This window comes from Oncorhynchus tshawytscha, linkage group LG22, assembly GCF_018296145.1.
Source record: "Oncorhynchus tshawytscha isolate Ot180627B linkage group LG22, Otsh_v2.0, whole genome shotgun sequence".
NCBI classification, from domain to species: Eukaryota; Metazoa; Chordata; class Actinopteri; order Salmoniformes; family Salmonidae; genus Oncorhynchus; species Oncorhynchus tshawytscha.
The window spans coordinates 12,723,857-12,741,232 of NC_056450.1; the positions used below are offsets into that span (position 1 = coordinate 12,723,857).

Consider the following 17,376-nt stretch of genomic DNA (forward strand, 5'->3'; position numbering starts at 1 on the left):
CACGTACTGAGCGTGCGCATCAAGTGTGGACAGAGCAGAAAGGGTGGATAAACTGCAAGTACAGGATCGCTGGATGCATACAAGAACTACAAATTCAGATCGAGTTGCGCAGTATGAATTTCTAGCCATTTAAATATACGTGCAAAATGGCTGCGCAGGTCGACTTGGGCCGTATTAAAGTAGAAAATCATGTAAGGGACAGCCTTGGTAAATTAGCCAAAGAAAAGAAGAAAAAGAACAAGAGGGAGCTGTCACCATCAACGGATAAACGACAGCGTTCATCCGAAAAGGAAGCAAAGAAAGTGAAGCTCCATCATCACCACCACCATCACCCACAACATGTTCAACAGCAGCGAATACACCAGCCGCATCAGAATGGTCAACCACAACCACGCAACTCCAGCACCGAAAAAACTACTCTGCACCACCAGCATTATCACCACCATCACCACAACAACACCAAAGGCGCAAAGGACACGCACCCTCAACCTCCTCTGCCTGCGCAGAAGGTGGTTTCTGCAGCAGCCAAGTTGGACAAGAAAAAAAAAACGGTTCTGCCGCCTGGACAGTTCACTTTCACGCCCCTCAAAGTGGCCAAGCCCAAGGACAAGATACAGGAGAACAAGGAAAAGCACAGTGAGAAAGAGCTCAAACTCAAGAAGGAAAACACAGAGGCTAACGTGAAACATGGGGTAGGCCTATGTAAGAAAAACAAAGGTAGGTTATTCTTACCTATTCTATTAATTCTTAATGTCACCACTCTTTAATTGCTTGAATCATATGCCTTAAAATTAACTTACAATTAAGTCAGACAAACGGACTAATCTGTTGAAAAGAATCAGCCAGGTGATGCATAAACAGGTGAGGATGTTTTGCATACTCGTAGTTGTGAACCAATTGCAATTTTGGTATGGACAAATGATGTGCATGGTAATGAGCTATCGTCTTCCTGCCTCCAGAGCCCCATCATGATGAGAACAGCCAGGCCCAGTCCCTGGAGGTGTACCTGTTGAGGAGGAGGAAGAAGAAGAAGAGGAGGCGTCGTGAGGATGAGCGTGGTATGAAGATCCGCACATTCAACAAGGAGGTCCAGACTGTGTATGGAGGTCTGGCTGACCACAGTCCTTCAGCTCGCCTTGGCCATGTGAAGGAGGGGAAACACTGCCAGCCTGGTACAGGCCCCAACAACCACCACACTCCTAAAGGAGTACACAACCACACCCACCCCCTTCCTGTCCCCCCAAGACCACTTCATCCGCAGCTCGTCTCTGCAGACAGGCACCGTCTACGGCCGCTTCATCCACGAGGAGCGCCAGGCCAACGGCGGAGCGTCGGTCCTGCACGCCTACGCTGATGAGCTGGCCTCTCTACGGCCCGTGGAGATGGAGCGCTTCACCCAGGAGTTCCTAGAGCTGGCCTTCGCTGAGAGACCCCGAGGGGCAGCCCGCTACGCCCTGGCTGTGGTGCACGGGGCTGCTGCCTTCCTACCTGACTTCCTGGACTACTTTGCCTTCAACTTCCCCTCCACGCCGGTCAAGATGGAAATCCTGGGGAAGAAGGATATAGAGACCACTACTATCGCAAACTTCCACTCTCAGGTAGAGTATTAAAAACGTCATGGAAATGGCTTGTAAGTGACCTGATGTTACCTGTATGGGACTTCATACTGTGTTTTTGTCTTAGCTGACATTAAATACACTGGCACACTGAGCTACAGGGTGGGAAGGCTTTTGTTCCAGCCCATCATCAACACCTCAACCAGCCTGATAAAGTGACCCAGTGAATCAGGTGTTCTGTTTGGCTATGTTTCAGCTCTGAGACAACAACAGTACTTATCTTAATCAAAGTTATAAATTAGCTCATTCTTCCAATAGTTGTTTCAGTCCAAAGTACACCAACGTTAAGTCTATAGCTGAACTCTTGCCAAGCTTTCCCTGTTGCTATGCTCCCTAGAGGCCTGTTCCATGCCGTTTTACTGTTGTTTGACAAACCAATGGGCACGCATAGTGGCGGCAGGTAGCCTAGTGGTTAGACCGTTGGACCAGTAACCGAAAGGTTGCTGGATCGAATCCCTGAGCTGACAAGGTAAAAAATCAAATCAAATGTTATTGGTCACATACATGTGATGAGCAGATGTTATTGCGGATGTAGCGAAGTGCTTGTGCTTCTAGCTCTGACAGTGCAGTGCAGTAATATCTCACACATTACACAACATATACCCAATACACACACATCTAAGTAGGAATTATTTAAGACGAGCGGTGTCAGAGCGGAACGGACTAAGATACAGTAGAATACAATAGAAAACAGTATATACATATGAGATGTAAAAATGATATAAGTGGCCAGTAACTCATAGTCTATGCCTATAGGCAGCAGCCTCTAATGTGCTAGTGATGGCGGTTTTAACAGTCTGATGGCCTTGAGATAGTAGCGGTTTTTCAGTCTCTTGGTCCCAGCTTTGATGCACCTATCCTGATCTCACCTTCTTGATGATAGCGGGATGAACAGGCAGTGGCTCGGGTGGTTGATGTCCTTGATGATCTTTTTGGCCTTCCTGTGACCTCGGGTGCTGTAGGTATCCTGGAGGGCAGGTAGTTTGCCCCCGGTAATGTGTTGGGCAGACCGCACCAGCCTCTGGAGAGCCTTGCGGTTGGGGGCGGTGCACTTGTCGTACTAGGCGGTGATACAGCCTGACAGGATGCTTTCAGTTGTGCATCTGTAAACATTTGCGAAGGTTTTAGGTGACAAGCCAAATTTCTTTAGCCTCCTGAGGTTGAAGAGGCTCTGTTGCACCTTCTTCACAACACTATCTGTGTGGGTGGTCCATTTCAGTTTGTCAGTGATGTGTACGCCAAGGAACTTGAAGCTTCCCACCTTCACCACTGCAGTCCCGTCGATGTAGATAGGGGGGTGCACCCTTTGCTGTTTCCTGAAATCCACAATCATCTCCTTTGTTTTGTTGATGTTGAGTGAGAGGTTGTTTTCCAGGCACCACACTCCCAGAGCCCTCAGCCTACAGGGAGGAGGTGTCTCGGCATCTTTGGTAATCAAGCCTACTACTGTTGTGTCGTCTGCAAACTTGATGATGGAGGCGTTAGTTGGTGGTGTGCTTGGCCACACAGTCATGGGTGAACAGGAAGTACAGAAGGGGGCTGAGCATGCACCCTTGTGTGGCCCCAGTGGAGTGGAGGTGATGTTTCCTACCATCACCACCTGGGGGCGGGCCGTCAGGAAGTCCAGGACCCAGGTGCACAGGGCGGGGTTCAGGCCCAGGGCCTCGAACTTAGTGATGAGCTTGGATGGTACTATGGTGTTGAATGCTGAGCTCTAGTCAATAAACAGCATTCTTACATAGGTATTCCACTTTTCATATGGGATAGGGCAGTGCGATGGCGATTGCATCGCCTGTGGATCTAAGAATGTGTTTAGCCTGTCCGGAAGCAAGACGTCGGTCTCGGCGATGTGGCTGGTTTTCCTTTTGTAGTCCGTGATTGTCTGTCGTCCCTGCCACATGCGTCTCGTGTTTGAGCCGTTGAAATGCGACTCCACTTTATCTCTATGCTGATATTTAGCTTGTTTGATTGTCTTGCGGAGTGAATAACTACACTGTTTATATTCTGCCATATTACCAGTCACCTTGCCATGGTAAAATGCGGTGGTTCGCGCTTTCAGTTTTGCGCGACTGCTACCATCTATCCACGGTTTCTGGTTAGGGTAGGTTGAAATAGTCACAGTGGGTACTACATCTCCTATACCCTTCCTTATGAACTCAGTCACCGTATCCGTGTATGCGTCTAGATTATTTTCGAAAGCTACCCGGAACATATTCCAGTCCACGTGATCAAAACCATCCTGAAGCGTGGATTCCAATTGGTTAGACCAGTGTTGAATAGTACAAAGCACGGGCACTTCCTGTTTGAGTTTCTGCCTATAGGACGGGAGGAGCAAGATGGAGTCGTGGTCAGATTTGCCAAAAGGAGGGAGGGGGAGGGCCTTGTAAGCATTCCGGAAGTTTGAATAGAAATGGTTGAGAGTCTTAGTAGCGCGAGTAGGACAGTCGATAAGTTGATAGAACTTTGGCAGCCTAGTCCTCAGATTTGCTTTGTTAAAATCCCCAGCTACAATAAATGCAGCCATCAGGATATGTGGTTTCCAGTTTGCACCGTGAAGTTCTTTGAGGGGCGTCGAGGTTTCGGCTTGAGGTGGGATGTAAACGGCCTTGGCGATGACGGGGGAGAATTTTCTTGGGAGATAATATGGTTGGCTATTAATTGTGAGGTATTCTAGTTTGGGTGAACAAAAGGACTTGTTCCTGTATGTTCCTAGAATTACACCATGAGATATTAATCATGAAACACACCCCTCCCCCCTTCTGCTTCCCGGAGAGAGAACTATTCCTGTCTGCACGATGTACTGAGAATCCTGCTGGCTTTACCGACTCCGACAGTGTATCCCAAGAGAGCCATGTTTCCGTGAAACAAAGTATGTTACAGTCCCCGATGTCTCTCTGGAAAGAAATCCTTGCTCTTAGCTCATCAACTTTGTTATCCAAACACTGAACTTTAGCGAGTAATATACTCTGAAGCGGTGGGTGGTCGAACCAGCAGGCCGCCTCGAGTGCTTCCTTTCCGCCAGCAATGTTTCAGATCGGCCTCTGGAATAAGTTAAATTGCTCTGGGGAGAGTGGATAATAGATCTGCTCCAGGAATATTCTTGGTCGTAATGCTGGTAGTTCTGGTGAGTTACCGCCGTACTAATATCCAATAGATCTTCCCAGCTGTATGTAATGACACAACATTTCCTGAGCTAATAATGTAGAAAATAGTACATTACAAAAAAACAATAATGCAGTTTTCTAAGAGCTAGTCGCGATGCTGCCATCTCCGTCAGCGCCATCTTCCATTCCACTCTTCCCCGGGCACAGAGGACATGTCGATTATGGAAGCCCCCCGCATAATCTCTGATTCAGAGGGGTTGGGTTAAATGCGGAAGACACATTTCAGTTAAATGCATTCAGTTGGACAACTGACTAGGTATCCCCCTTTTCCTTTCCTTCATAGGACTGATAGCACTGCGCACACACACACACACACACACACACACACACACACACACACACACACACACACACACAGTGTGCAGTTTACACAGACAATTAGCCTAGGCCTAATTTAATGCAGCTGTTCCACTGGAATATCCAAGGGCTACTAATGGGTTCAGGGGAGCTTAATTAATGCATGGTGAATGTTGTCTTTAGGGCACTGCTTGATTATACTGCACTAACTAGCATTATCTAAATGTTGGAAAGCCTTGCACGGCTCCATACTCAACTAACCATCCAGCCGGGTCAGTGTTAATCCGATATCCTAATTATATAATCTAAAACAAATTCATGTTGGCATTGCATTCATTTCAGGTTTAGCCAAATCAACATGACCTCTCCCTCTGTGTGTGTTTGCAGGTGGGTCGGACCTACTGCTCGGGGACATACAGGGCCGGACCTATGAGACAGATCAGTCTGGTGGGAGCCATGGCCGAGGAGGTGGGGGACTACTTCCCAGAGTTCCTGGACATGCTGGAGGAGTCCCCCTTTCTAAAGGTCAGTCAGAGGAAAAAGGCAGGGATGATTTTTGCTTAGAATTCACCCTTCATTGACAGATGTAGTGTCGTTGGATTCCGTTTTACTGGCCTACTGGGCCTTGTAAGTAGTTTAGAACATATATACTGAACAAAAATATAAATGCAACAATTTTAAAGATTTTACTGCGTTACAGTTCATATAAGGAAATCAGTCAATCGAAATCAATTCCTTAGAACCTAATCTATTAACTGGGAATACAGATATGCATCTGTTGGTCACAGATACCTTTAAAAAAAAAAAAAAAAGCTGGAGCGTGGATCAGAAAACCAGTCAGTTTCTGGTGGTACAACTGTTTATCCTCATGCAGCGCGGCACCTTCACATAGAGTTGATGAGGCTGTTGATCGTGGCTTGTAGAATGTTGTACCACTCCTCTTCAATGGCTGTGCGAAGACGCTGGATATTGGCGGGAACTGGAACATGCTGTCGTACACGTCGATCCAGAGCATCCCAAACATTTTCAACGGGTGACATGTCTGGTGAGTCTTCAGGCCATGGAGGAACGTTGACATTTTCAGCTTCCAGGAATTGTGTACAGATCCTTGCGACATGGGCCGTGCATTATCATGCCGAAATATGAGGTGATGGTGGCGGATGACTGGCACGACAATGGGCCTCAGGATTTGGTCACGGTATCTCTGTGCATTCAAACTGCCATTGATACAATTCAGTTGTGTCTGTTGTCCGTAGCTTATGCCTGCCCATACCATAACCTCACTGCCACCATGGAAAACCGCTCACCCACGCGACGCCATACATGTGGTCTGCGGTTGTGAACCTGGTTCAACGTACTGCCAAATTCTCAAAAACAACGTTGGAGGTGGCTTGTGGTAGAGAGATTAACATTAAATTATCTGGCAACAGCTCTGCAGTCAGCATATCAATTGCACACTCCCTCAAAACATGACATCTGTGGCATTGTGTTGTGTGACAAAACTACACGTTTTAGAGTGGCCATTTATTGTCCCTAGCACAAGGTGCACCTGTGTAATGATCATGTTGTTTAATCAGCTGCTTGACATGCCACACCTGTCAGGTGGATGGATTATCTTGGCAAAGTAGAAATGCTCACTAACAGGGATATAAACAAATTTGTGCACATTTTTGAGTAATATGCATTTGTGTGTATAAAACTTAAACATGGGACCAACACTTTAGATTTTTGTTTAGTGTACATGGATTCATTTGATGTTTTTGTGAATAGAGTACATATCATTTATGGACAAAGTGAGACAGAAATGGTTGTTACTTGTAATTTCTGTCTCAATGTGCGCATCTTGAATTACTCCAAATCTGCTACGGTTATTAACTGCTACGGTCTTGTCCATCCAGATGACCCTGCCTTGGGGCAGTCTCTCCAGCCTGAAGCTGGACTGTCGTTCCCAGAGTGATGATGGGCCCATCATGTGGGTCCGGCCGGGCGAGCAGATGGTGCCAACCGCTGACATGCCCAAGTCCCCCTTCAAAAGGCGCAGGTAGATCCCATGACAAGACTTTTATCATAGTAATACATACAGTATAAGCCTATTTATACACTGAGTGTACAAAATATTAAGATCATCTTCCTAATATTGAGTTGTACCCCCCCTTTTGACTTCAGAACAGCCTGAATGTGTTGGGGCTTGGACTCTACAAGGTGTTGAAAGCGTTCCACAGGGATGCTGGCCCATGTTGACTCCAATGCTTCCCACAGTTGTCAAGTTGGCTGGATGTCCTTTGTGCGGTGGACCATTCTTGATACACACAGGAAACTGTTGAGCTTAAAAACCCAGCAGTGTGGCAGTTCTTGACACAAAACGGTGTACCTGGCACCTACTACCTTACCCCGTTGAAAGGCACTTCAATATTTTGTCTTGCCCATTCACCCTCTGAATGGCACACACACACAGTCCATGTCTCAATCGTCTCGAGGCTTCAAAATCTTTCTTTAAACTTTCTCACCCCCTTCATCTATACTGATTCTAACAAATGGATCACTAGTCACTTATTTCATGGCACTTTAATAATGATGTTTACTTATCTTGCATTACTCACCCCATATGCATATACTGTATTTTATACCCTCTATTGCACCTTGTCTATGCCGCTCAGTCATTTCTCATCCATATATTTATATGTACACATTCCTATTCCATCCCTTTACTTAGATGTGTGTGTATTAGGTAGTTGTTAGATATTGCTGCACTGTCGGAACTAGAAGCACGACCATGTGTATGTGACCAATAAAATGTGATTTGGATTCAAAGTGGATTTAACAAGTGACATCAATAAGGGATCATAGCGTTGACCTGGATTCACCCGGTCAGTCTATGTCATGGAAAGAGCGGGTGTTCTTAATGTTTTGTACACTCAGTGTAGTTTTCCCAGAGTTCAGGATTATTAATTCGCTTAGCTCTACTTGACCCTTCTAGCCATGATGTCACTTCAGCCTGCATTACCCAGGGTAACTTCGGCTATTCCTCACTGCCGGGGGATGACTGTAGTACTACCTGCTCTCCCTCTCCACCTTGCAGGTCCATGAATGAGATCAAGAACCTTCACTACCTGCCTAGGACCAGTGAGCCCAGAGAGGTTCTGTTTGAGGACCGGACCAGGGCTCACGCCGACCACGTGGGCCAGAGCTTCGACTGGCAGAGTACGGCAGCAGTGGGCGTGCTGAAGGCGGTGCAGTTTGGAGAGTGGTGGGTTGTTAGTGTCGTTTGGGGAATGATGAGTGTTTATGAAGTGTTTGGCATTCATTCGTCTCTGCTCTCGGCTGCAATGCAGTAGGAATGTACTGGTGAAACAGTTCCAGTTTGGGAAGCTTCATCCAGTGATACTGTTGTCATGACAATATGACAGCCTGTTATTTGTTATGAACCACTTGAGTTTTCCCGATTTGTGTATCAACATTTTATTTAGGTGTGATCCATATGTCCGGTGAGCTAACGATTGTGACGGTTCTTTGGTCAACAGGAGTGAGCGTCCGAGGATAACCAAGGATGCGGTGTGTTTCCACGCGGAGGACTTTAACGATGTGGTCCAGAGGCTGCAGCTGGATCTGTACGAGCCCCCCGTGTCTCAGGTAGGAACTGAGCTCTCATTGAACCTTGAACGTGTTAGGGTGATGCATGATTCTCCTCTGTGTGGGATGATAGCTGGTCAAATGTCAGATTTGAATGCGGAAGGCTTCGGCGGAGATGACATAATGTGCCATTTAGTGAGTCAGTTTAGAGCTTTAATTAGCAGGACGAGAGGCTTAATTTTGGCCACAGAGAATGACCCGACCTGTGTGATATTCATTTTCGAGAGTTCGTAGTGTTGACCTTGATACCAGACACGTCAGGCTTACTTTTTATGTTTGGGAAGGATCAGGATTTATTATTTTTTTTTAGATCCATGGCCGAAAAACGGTGACACAGTGAACAACATGGTGTTTGTGGGAGTAAACCTCGTTTTACAATGAGGATAAATTAGGAGGATCAGGCAGGCCTACCCCTAATTCTCATCTCCCTGCAGTGTGTCCAGTGGGTGGACGATGCCAAGCTGAACCAGCTGAGGCGGGAGGGCATCCGCTATGTCCGCGTGCAGCTGTGTGACGACGACATCTACTTCATCCCCCGGAATGTTATCCACCAGTTCAAGACTGTGTCGGCAGTCTGCAGCCTGGCCTGGCACATCCGCCTCAGACAGTACCACGAGGAGAAGGATGGGGGGGAGCACGCCCAACACAAGCCCAACGACCAGAGCATAACATCAGGTAAAATCTTTTCATCATCCCTCTCCCCGGCCCAGTCAGATGCCAAAGTGCTCCACTGCGCTGGTCCAACACAGAGAGACAGGACCCAGGGAGGGGTGGCCAAGACAGAGGAACCAGTGTTTCAGAAGCCTGCTACTCCACCCAGAGAGCCCCAACCAGCCCCTCCTCAGCCTGCCAAGTCTGCCCACCTGCGACCTCCCTACCCGGGCATCAGCCCCCTGCCACCTGTCGCTTCTGGTTCTAACCCCCCTACACTGGAGCCCAGGCTTCCACAGGCCCTGGTCTGTCCTCCTCCCCCTGTTCTAAACTACAACTCCACCCGACCACACCATGATGTACAGCGTCACTGCCCCACTGACTTCCTCAAATGACCTCCGCTCCCCTTTACTCCTTTACCCTCTGAGGTAGAGGAGATTAATTAAAGGAGTGCAACTGTGTGCATTTATGACTGACATTCCTCTGTAAAAAAAAAAAAAAACACCATCACAATTTTCTTCTTGAAATTGTTGAACTTTTTCCTTTTAAATTATTCTGACTATAATGTATTATTTGTATGTGTAAATGCAGTTTGAGACAAGCCTAGATTTTGTTTTTCTTCTCTCAGCCGAAGTGTGTAATTTAAATGTAGAAACATTTGCCAGAAAAAGTGTCAGTGTTTCATATTTGTTTTAGTAACTGAAACTTCGATCCCTCTGGGGAGTTTCCTAACTTCTTTCATGAGTTACTGAAGCAACTCGCTTTACCAGTCAAGATAGAGTACCATGGTATATATCATGAACACTGCCTAATTAGTTTTTAAATGACATGTTTTCCCATCTCAAAAGGTGAAATAAAATTTAAAAATTATATAGTAAGTGCCTAGTAAGTGCAAAATAAAGGGACAGGGTTGACCGTAAACAGGGTTGACGATTTCATCTTAAAGCAGCCATCAATCCCCTTCTGACAGGGGAAACGTATTGTTTACAACAGGGAGTGGCAATTGAATGCAAGTTTCACCAAATTTGAAAACATCCTAGCCTGTCTATCAATGGATTCAGGGTTGTCACCTGCTTTAAAAACTATGATTTGATTATTAGTTTTAAAAAGGAATGGTTTCATCATATTAAAACTGGAGTTCAGTTCACGTCACAGGGTTGACCTTAAAATGATGGACAGACATAAAGGAACCTCTAATCACATGAAATGACTTTGTCAAAGCAACAAAATAACAAGGGCTTTACAATGATGGTGAAAACATGGAGAAGGTTTGGGGTTAAGTGGGGTAAAATGTCCCTGAAAGGGACATGTCAAAATGCTGCATTTCTGCACTTTAGGAAGTCTTTCTTCATATATTTAAAATTTAAAAAACGGATTTATTGAATTCTCCATATTGTCTATATTAAAGGGCACTTATTTGAATATAACAGGATTTAACAAATTCTGTATTGGTGCACATTTTCTACATAAAATATTTAGTGGAACGACCCAGCAATGGTTTCTTTTGAGCTTAGTCATATTCTGTTGTGGTGTGGAGTGTGGCTGATGACCAAGGCATGCTATGTGTAGTGTTAATACAAATACTGTTACTGTTGTTGATGTTTGTATTTTAATTCATGAGTTTTTTGTTTTTTTACTATTGTTGTCTAACATAAAAGACCATTTTTTGGGGTAAAAATAATAAGTTACATTTAATAGAATTATGTTATTAAAAGTGTGATCAGTCATGTAAATTGAGAAAACACACAATGGAATGCATCAACTTTTCCTGTGTTTAAAAAAAATAAATAACTGTATGCCTGTATTATGTATGAAACAACTGAGTGGCATTACTTTTGTAAGCATTATGGAGAAGAAATCAGTGATCCTCATCAATGGGTAAATTTACAGCAATTGGTCTTGGATTTGCTTTTAAATTATAGCCTGTAAAGAAAACACATCCACCAACTTACACACAATGAACGTGATGTACGTTACAGTATCGGTCTTATCTCACACCTCCATGAAAAATATTACCGGTACAAATATATTTATCCTACAAAACAGTTGTCCCATCGTGGTGGGTAACATTCACACTGAACAGTGCAGGTGTAGATCTAGCTTTTGTCTGGATCAAAAGTAGACTACACAAACAAACACAATCAAAAGGCGTGTAAAACTCTCTGGATATAACATGTATCAAGTGTTAACAACAATTTAAAGTACCTTACAGTATCTGACCAGGCAAAATAGTCAAAAGTAGCCCTCTCTTAAACATATTTATCAACTCATCCATCCTTTTGCCGACATGTGATTTGCGTTTTTCGCAACCACAGTACAATCAATTTGTCATGAATAGCAGGTGGTTCTGTAAAAGAAATCTCATCAGAGATTGATCACCGAGCCATAACAGCAGTTTGAGAAACCGTGCTTGTGTCCTTCCAGAATCGATGCAGAGGGAGAATGCTACAGTACAGTATGTCATCCTCCATGTCTTCATGAAATACTCTTCCTTCACACTGATAATTAGTCTGGGAACGGTCACTGGCCTCACTTGATAATGACACAGGAGTTGGAAAAATGGCACCAGCAGGCCTGGGACCAGGCTATCACTGGTTCAGTTGAGTAGCCGGTATCGACTAGCCACATGCAGGGTTCCAGCCCTGTGATCTCAGGACAGTGGCCAGACGTGTCCAGCTTTGTAGACTGGCTGCCTTAAAACCACGTCTCGGGGTGAGTCCTTGGCCCTTTAGGCTTCACAAAACGACTCCCAAATCCTGGAGAGAGAACAGACTTTGTGAGACTGTGATTCTTTATGATACTTTGAGAGACTTTTGAATTAAAAGGACTATTGATGGTTAATGAGATTTGCATGGATCTCCTTTGAGAATGCTTACCAAATTTGAACACTGATGATGAGGCAGAGGCACCATAAGGAGGAGGTGATCCAGAATGGGCTGTTGCTGGTGGGGGGGGGGCTGTCTTTGCTGTGGGTGGGAAGAATGTGTTACTATTATAGCTAGCAGCGGTACACTAGGGGTGGGGGGGATGTATGTTCCAGGCAGCAGATCCATTTACAGGGATCTGTTACTTACGTTTCTGTCTGTACTTGAAGAACTTCAGGCTCTGAAAAAGAAAAACCAAGACTTCTGGCTTTAGATAAGACATAGCTGGAGAGTGGGGTAAGTTAAGACAAAGGGGGAGTTGAGCCGCCCATGTTTCTAGGAAACCATACACAAAATGAAGTCTGCGAAGGAAGAAACCACATTGAAAAAGTGGCAAGCAAGTTATGTCCAACAAAACAGATTTTCACCAAGTCAAATGAATTTGGGGTTATATCCTTCATGATGCTTGTATCTAAACCAAAGGAGATCATTTAAATATTGTTCTATATATCAGTCGGGGTCTCCATAAACTTCTATGAGTTCTTAAAGTTAGCATGGAAGTGCATCATTTTATCTGTGTGGGCTAAAAAAAAATCCTTGACGTAAGTTGAGCCAATGGCAAGTTGCGAAAATGTAAGTGTTTTCTTCCCAGGCATAATACAAGGCATTATTGCTAGGATACGAGGTAACAACAAGGCCTGGAATATGTTAAGGTTTTCAAAAAAAGTACAAAGTGTGTAAGTGTTAAGCCTGAAAGGATAAAGAGACAAAAAAGCGATTGTGATTATGTTGAATTGTGTTTGGGAAACAAAGATCGACATGGTTCTATAAAGGTAGTGGTGTTTCATTCAGTACAGAAATGTGTAGGAGGCTTAACTTACCATGTCTCGCGGCTCAACTTACCCCATACCCGAGGTAAGTTGTGCCAAGAGACCACTTTATGGACCAGCTATGTTTTAAAAATTGTCATTTTGACATGAATTCTGATTATTTCTAGGGATATGCAACATCCTGAAACATATGTACATTTCTTTGTTTGAAAGAATACCATATTTCCCTTGACAGAGATGAACGTAGAAAATGGCTCAATTTACCCCACTCCCCCATACTCAAATAACATCACAGTATAGAAGCACCAGATCCTCCAATTTTTTTAACCAATAGATCAAGTCTGTCAGTTACTGTGACTCTATGTACAAAGCCATTACCTTTGTTCTAGACATGCCCTTCCCACTGTCCTTGTCTGGTTTGTTGTCAGCAGTACCAGAGCTGGTTGAGATGCTGTTGACCACCAGCTGCTGGTGCACCATCTCAGCTAAGAAACAGTCATCAGATGTTTCACAGTTAGGGAGCCATTTAAAAATTACAAATAAAAGTTAAATTCAATATCATCAAGAGTCATCACTATGTGGGAATAGGGCGGATGGTTGGATTACTGTGATTTGAATCCTCTTAACAAGGAGAGAGATCAGATTTACATGGGCCTGTGGTGTAGTTAAGTGAGACAGAGTTGATAGTTGTAATTGGGGGGGGTCTACGTTCTGCGCGTTGCAACTTACCACTTCCTGCTGTAGCAACGGCTGGAGCAACCAGATGAACAGTCGCCAGGTGCTCTGCACAGGAAACAGACAGAGAATAATCAACAGATTTTTGTCTCAAACATCAGATAGCTCAATTACCACCCTCCAGTGGCTTGAAAGAGTACCTCCAATCTTTACGGCTCATCATCTTGACTTCTATTTTGGTAGGTGCAGCTTCTGCATAAATGACTCTATTCAATGATCCCTATTAAGGCATTTTATTGTGTAAGGGAGTAGAGCCCAGAGCAACAACTTTAAGTTGACGGAAGTTGACTTAAGTCTTTGTCAACTCCAAACAGACAGACTTGACCGATTGCAGAAGAAGGAAACCACACCAAAAAAGACAGATGGCTTTTCTCAGCCAATACCGTGAAAATAGCTTACCTTGCCGTGAACTCTTTGCCCGGACACTCTGAGTGAACAATTTACAGTGTTGTGTTAATGTACTAAAGTATAAACAACAACTGGAACATCTGAGTCATAGCATGAATCACAAGGAAGACAAAAAATGCTTAGTGATTTTTATATCTCGAAGGGGCATTTAGGAAAGATGTGTTAATCTATGGCACAAAGGGGTGGGTGGCAGCATCCTGTTCTAGACGTAACCATTAAATACACATGACTGGTAGAGTAAGAGACTGTGAGTCGCTACTGTCAGGTATTGTGACCAGAGCCATATATTTCGAGAGTTGGGCCGTTGAGGTTTCTGCATTATGATGCATATACATGACTACAACATTCTATGGCAGCCATGTTGGCTCCCCATTAACATTCTATGGGGACTATTTAAATTAACTGAATGTCTAGAATTAGAACAATATTCTAAATTCTAAAAATAAAAAGGCCCAACTCTCTAAATATGGGTATATGAGACCACAGAAATGTAATTACAAGAACCATCCCCCGTTGGAGTTGAATTATTTCTATTATTTCTATTTCTAGCTACAGCATGTCCGCTACCTTGCTCCGATTCATGATTCCATCCAGGAATCTTTTGGGTTGGGAGTTCCCCGACCACTCTGAGGACGTACCGATCCTCTGCTGTGTGGTTGTGGTCTGGCTGCTCAGACTCTGCAGGCAGGGGTCGCTGTTTTGATCAAATGCAACTGCCCAAACAGTAGAACGTCAGATTAGTACACAGTAGATTCATTACGTCGATTGAGACAAAGAGTTTACACACAGAGCCGTTTACATGTTGATGAATTCTGCCCAGAGTGTTAACATCGAGAGCAGCACTCACGTGATGATTGCGAAGGTGGTGGGGATGAAGAGATGTGCTCACCGTCCTGCACGACCACCATGAAGGATTCTGGGGTTCTCTCAGGTAGAGGCGGAGTCAGTCTTTCTGATCATTCACAAGAAAGCAAACAAGTCAGTGAGGACCCCTCATTATAGGAAAAAGTTACATTGAAAGCATAAAATGGGTGTCACTTTTGCTTACCTGGAGGTGAGAGAGTAGGGACCAGAGGGTGGGGAGGGGGAGGAGGAAGGTTTATAGATGTACAGGGAGCAGGAACCGAAAATACAACTAGGGGAGGCACTGTAACCGGGGGTGATACTGTAACCTGGGGTGATACTGTAATGGGAAAAGGCCAGAGACATAGATTAAAATCACATGGCGTTTTGTGACTATCCGTGTAATATATATATATATATATATATTTTATGAACAATCAATAAAATAAAGACCTCTTTATTATTCTGAGAAAAAATACATATTTGACAAATGTACCTGAGAGTGTTGTCATTTTAACTTTTAAGCTCCTGCTCCTCGTCCAAGATCTCTTCTCCACCAGAGCTGGTGTGTCCCCTAAATGGCCACACCATTCCGAGGAGGTTCCAATCCTGCTGTCCTTTGGCCTGTCCTGGACCATCTTCTCTACAGGGACTGAGAGGGGAGGGAAGACAGGAGTGCTCCTACCAGCATCGTTGGCCAACACAAAGGACTCTGGCGTTCTCTCTGGCAGTGGGGGGATAGGCGACAGGGGACTCCCTATGGGGGAAAATGAGGTTGAGAGGAAATGCATGTTTGAGTGCTTATCAAGAAGAGTTTATCAAGAGTACTCACCATTCCTCGGCTCACCATTCCTCTGCTCACCATTCCTCGGCTCACCATTCCTCTGCTCACCATTCCTCCGCTCACCATTCCTCTCACCATTCCTCCGCTCACCATTCCTCCGCTCACCATTCCTCCGCTCACCATTCCTCCGCTCACCATTCCTCCGCTCACCATTCCTTCCTCCACTCTCACCATTCCTCCGCTCACCATTCCTCCACTCACCATTCCTCCGCTCACCATTCCTCTGCTCACCATTCCTCCACTCACCATTCCTCCGCTCACCATCCCCCCCCCTGAGGGCCTCAGCTTCAGCATTAGAAGGGAGGATGATTTCTAACATCTTAGGTTTAGAGATGTTATCCGAGCGCTCTGAGGGGCACAGGAAGATCTTTTTTTTTAGCCCTCCAAATATTTCGTTGGAATATGTTAATCCCACATTTTAAACAGGAAGCATGTCAAAATTCACCTGCACCAGCAGCCAGTACATATGATTCAGCAGTTCTCTCGGGTAATGGAGGTGGACTGTCTTCATCTGAAGAAACTGCACCCGGGGCAGCGTTGGTGGTGGTGAGGGCTGGCAGCTCCATCCGCTGGCTGTTAAGGGTCAGGCTGGGTCCGTTGAAACAGGGGTTCTCGGTCCACTGGCTCAGTGGAGCCTGCTCCTCCTCATCATCAGACCCTTTGGGATCCTGAGCAGCCAGGGGTGAGTCAGGCCCAAAGTAGGGGTCCTCCATGGTGAGACAGAGGGAGTTGGAGAATAAGTCCACAGGAAGCACTGGTATTTCCAGTGGGGTGATATCTCTATCCATCTCCAACTTCTCTTGCTCCATGGCTATCTGAGAGAACTCCTGAGGGTATATGATGGGGATACTGGGGCTGGGCTCTTGCCTCAGGTCCTGGCTGGTGGGCAGGTTAGCAGGCTGTGTGTGTAGGAAATAAGGTCTCTGGTAATTAGGCTGTGTCGGTAGCGGATATGGTGGTCTCTGATTGACGGCCATGTTATTGGGCTGTTTCTTACGGGGTTGTGGTTTCTGGTTCACAGTCTGTGTTTGTAGGGAGTATGGTCTCTTCTGTTCCCTCTGGCTATCCCTAGCTCTCAGAGCATTGAGGATGGCTGAGGGGGAGCAATTAGCCGCGTCACACAGTGGGTCAACATGCATTTCTGGGGCAAAGAAGGCCACTGGTATGCCGTGATTGGATATCCCACCAGGCGCCTCGCTCTCTGTGTGCCTGGAACAAAATAGGAGTTATCCAGACATTTTATTGAAGTAAGGCCACTGGAGGCATTTTTCTCTATGCGTGAGAACCCTAATTGGCTATTGTGATATGCAGTGCATTCGGAAAGTATTCAGACCCCTTAACTTTTTACATTACAGCCTTATTCTAAAATGGATTGTTTATTTTCTTCCTCACAATACCCCATAATGACTAATACCCAATACCCCTTCACCCCAGTCTGAGGTTCTGAGCATTCTGGAGCAGGTTTTCATCAAGGATCTCTCTGTACTTTGCTCC

General features: G+C 45.2%; 2 protein-coding genes across 6 annotated transcripts in view; one reads left to right on the forward strand and one right to left on the reverse strand.

The window, feature by feature from the left end:
- Window positions 1-11,162, forward strand: LOC112221822 (lysine-specific demethylase 9). The gene is given in 8 exon segments (XM_024384180.2): window positions 1-717; window positions 960-1,213; window positions 1,215-1,598; window positions 5,465-5,602; window positions 6,976-7,118; window positions 8,157-8,324; window positions 8,599-8,707; window positions 9,142-11,162. Coding segments are annotated over 8 exon segments (2,379 nt in total). The 5' UTR covers window positions 1-146; the 3' UTR covers window positions 9,754-11,162.
- LOC112221821 (tyrosine-protein phosphatase non-receptor type 12) overlaps window positions 11,021-17,376 on the reverse strand; it is a 19,080-nt gene continuing 12,724 nt past the window's right edge. For 2 of the 5 annotated variants that reach the window (XM_024384175.2, XM_024384179.2), the window contains 12 exons: window positions 16,328-17,091; window positions 16,084-16,230; window positions 15,535-15,795; window positions 15,244-15,378; window positions 15,043-15,147; window positions 14,763-14,908; window positions 14,187-14,214; window positions 13,782-13,835; window positions 13,431-13,537; window positions 12,433-12,463; window positions 12,235-12,324; window positions 11,021-12,114 (listed from right to left, as the gene is read on the reverse strand). In XM_024384175.2, coding sequence (XP_024239943.1) covers window positions 12,053-12,114; window positions 12,235-12,324; window positions 12,433-12,463; window positions 13,431-13,537; window positions 13,782-13,835; window positions 14,187-14,214; window positions 14,763-14,908; window positions 15,043-15,147; window positions 15,244-15,378; window positions 15,535-15,795; window positions 16,084-16,230; window positions 16,328-17,091 — 1,930 coding nt within the window. In that variant the 3' untranslated portion in view covers window positions 11,021-12,052. The remainder of the gene's footprint in view (window positions 12,115-12,234; window positions 12,325-12,432; window positions 12,464-13,430; window positions 13,538-13,781; window positions 13,836-14,186; window positions 14,215-14,762; window positions 14,909-15,042; window positions 15,148-15,243; window positions 15,379-15,534; window positions 15,796-16,083; window positions 16,231-16,327; window positions 17,092-17,376) is intronic. The other 3 variants (XM_024384177.2, XM_024384178.2, XM_024384176.2) reach the window with 3 other exon arrangements.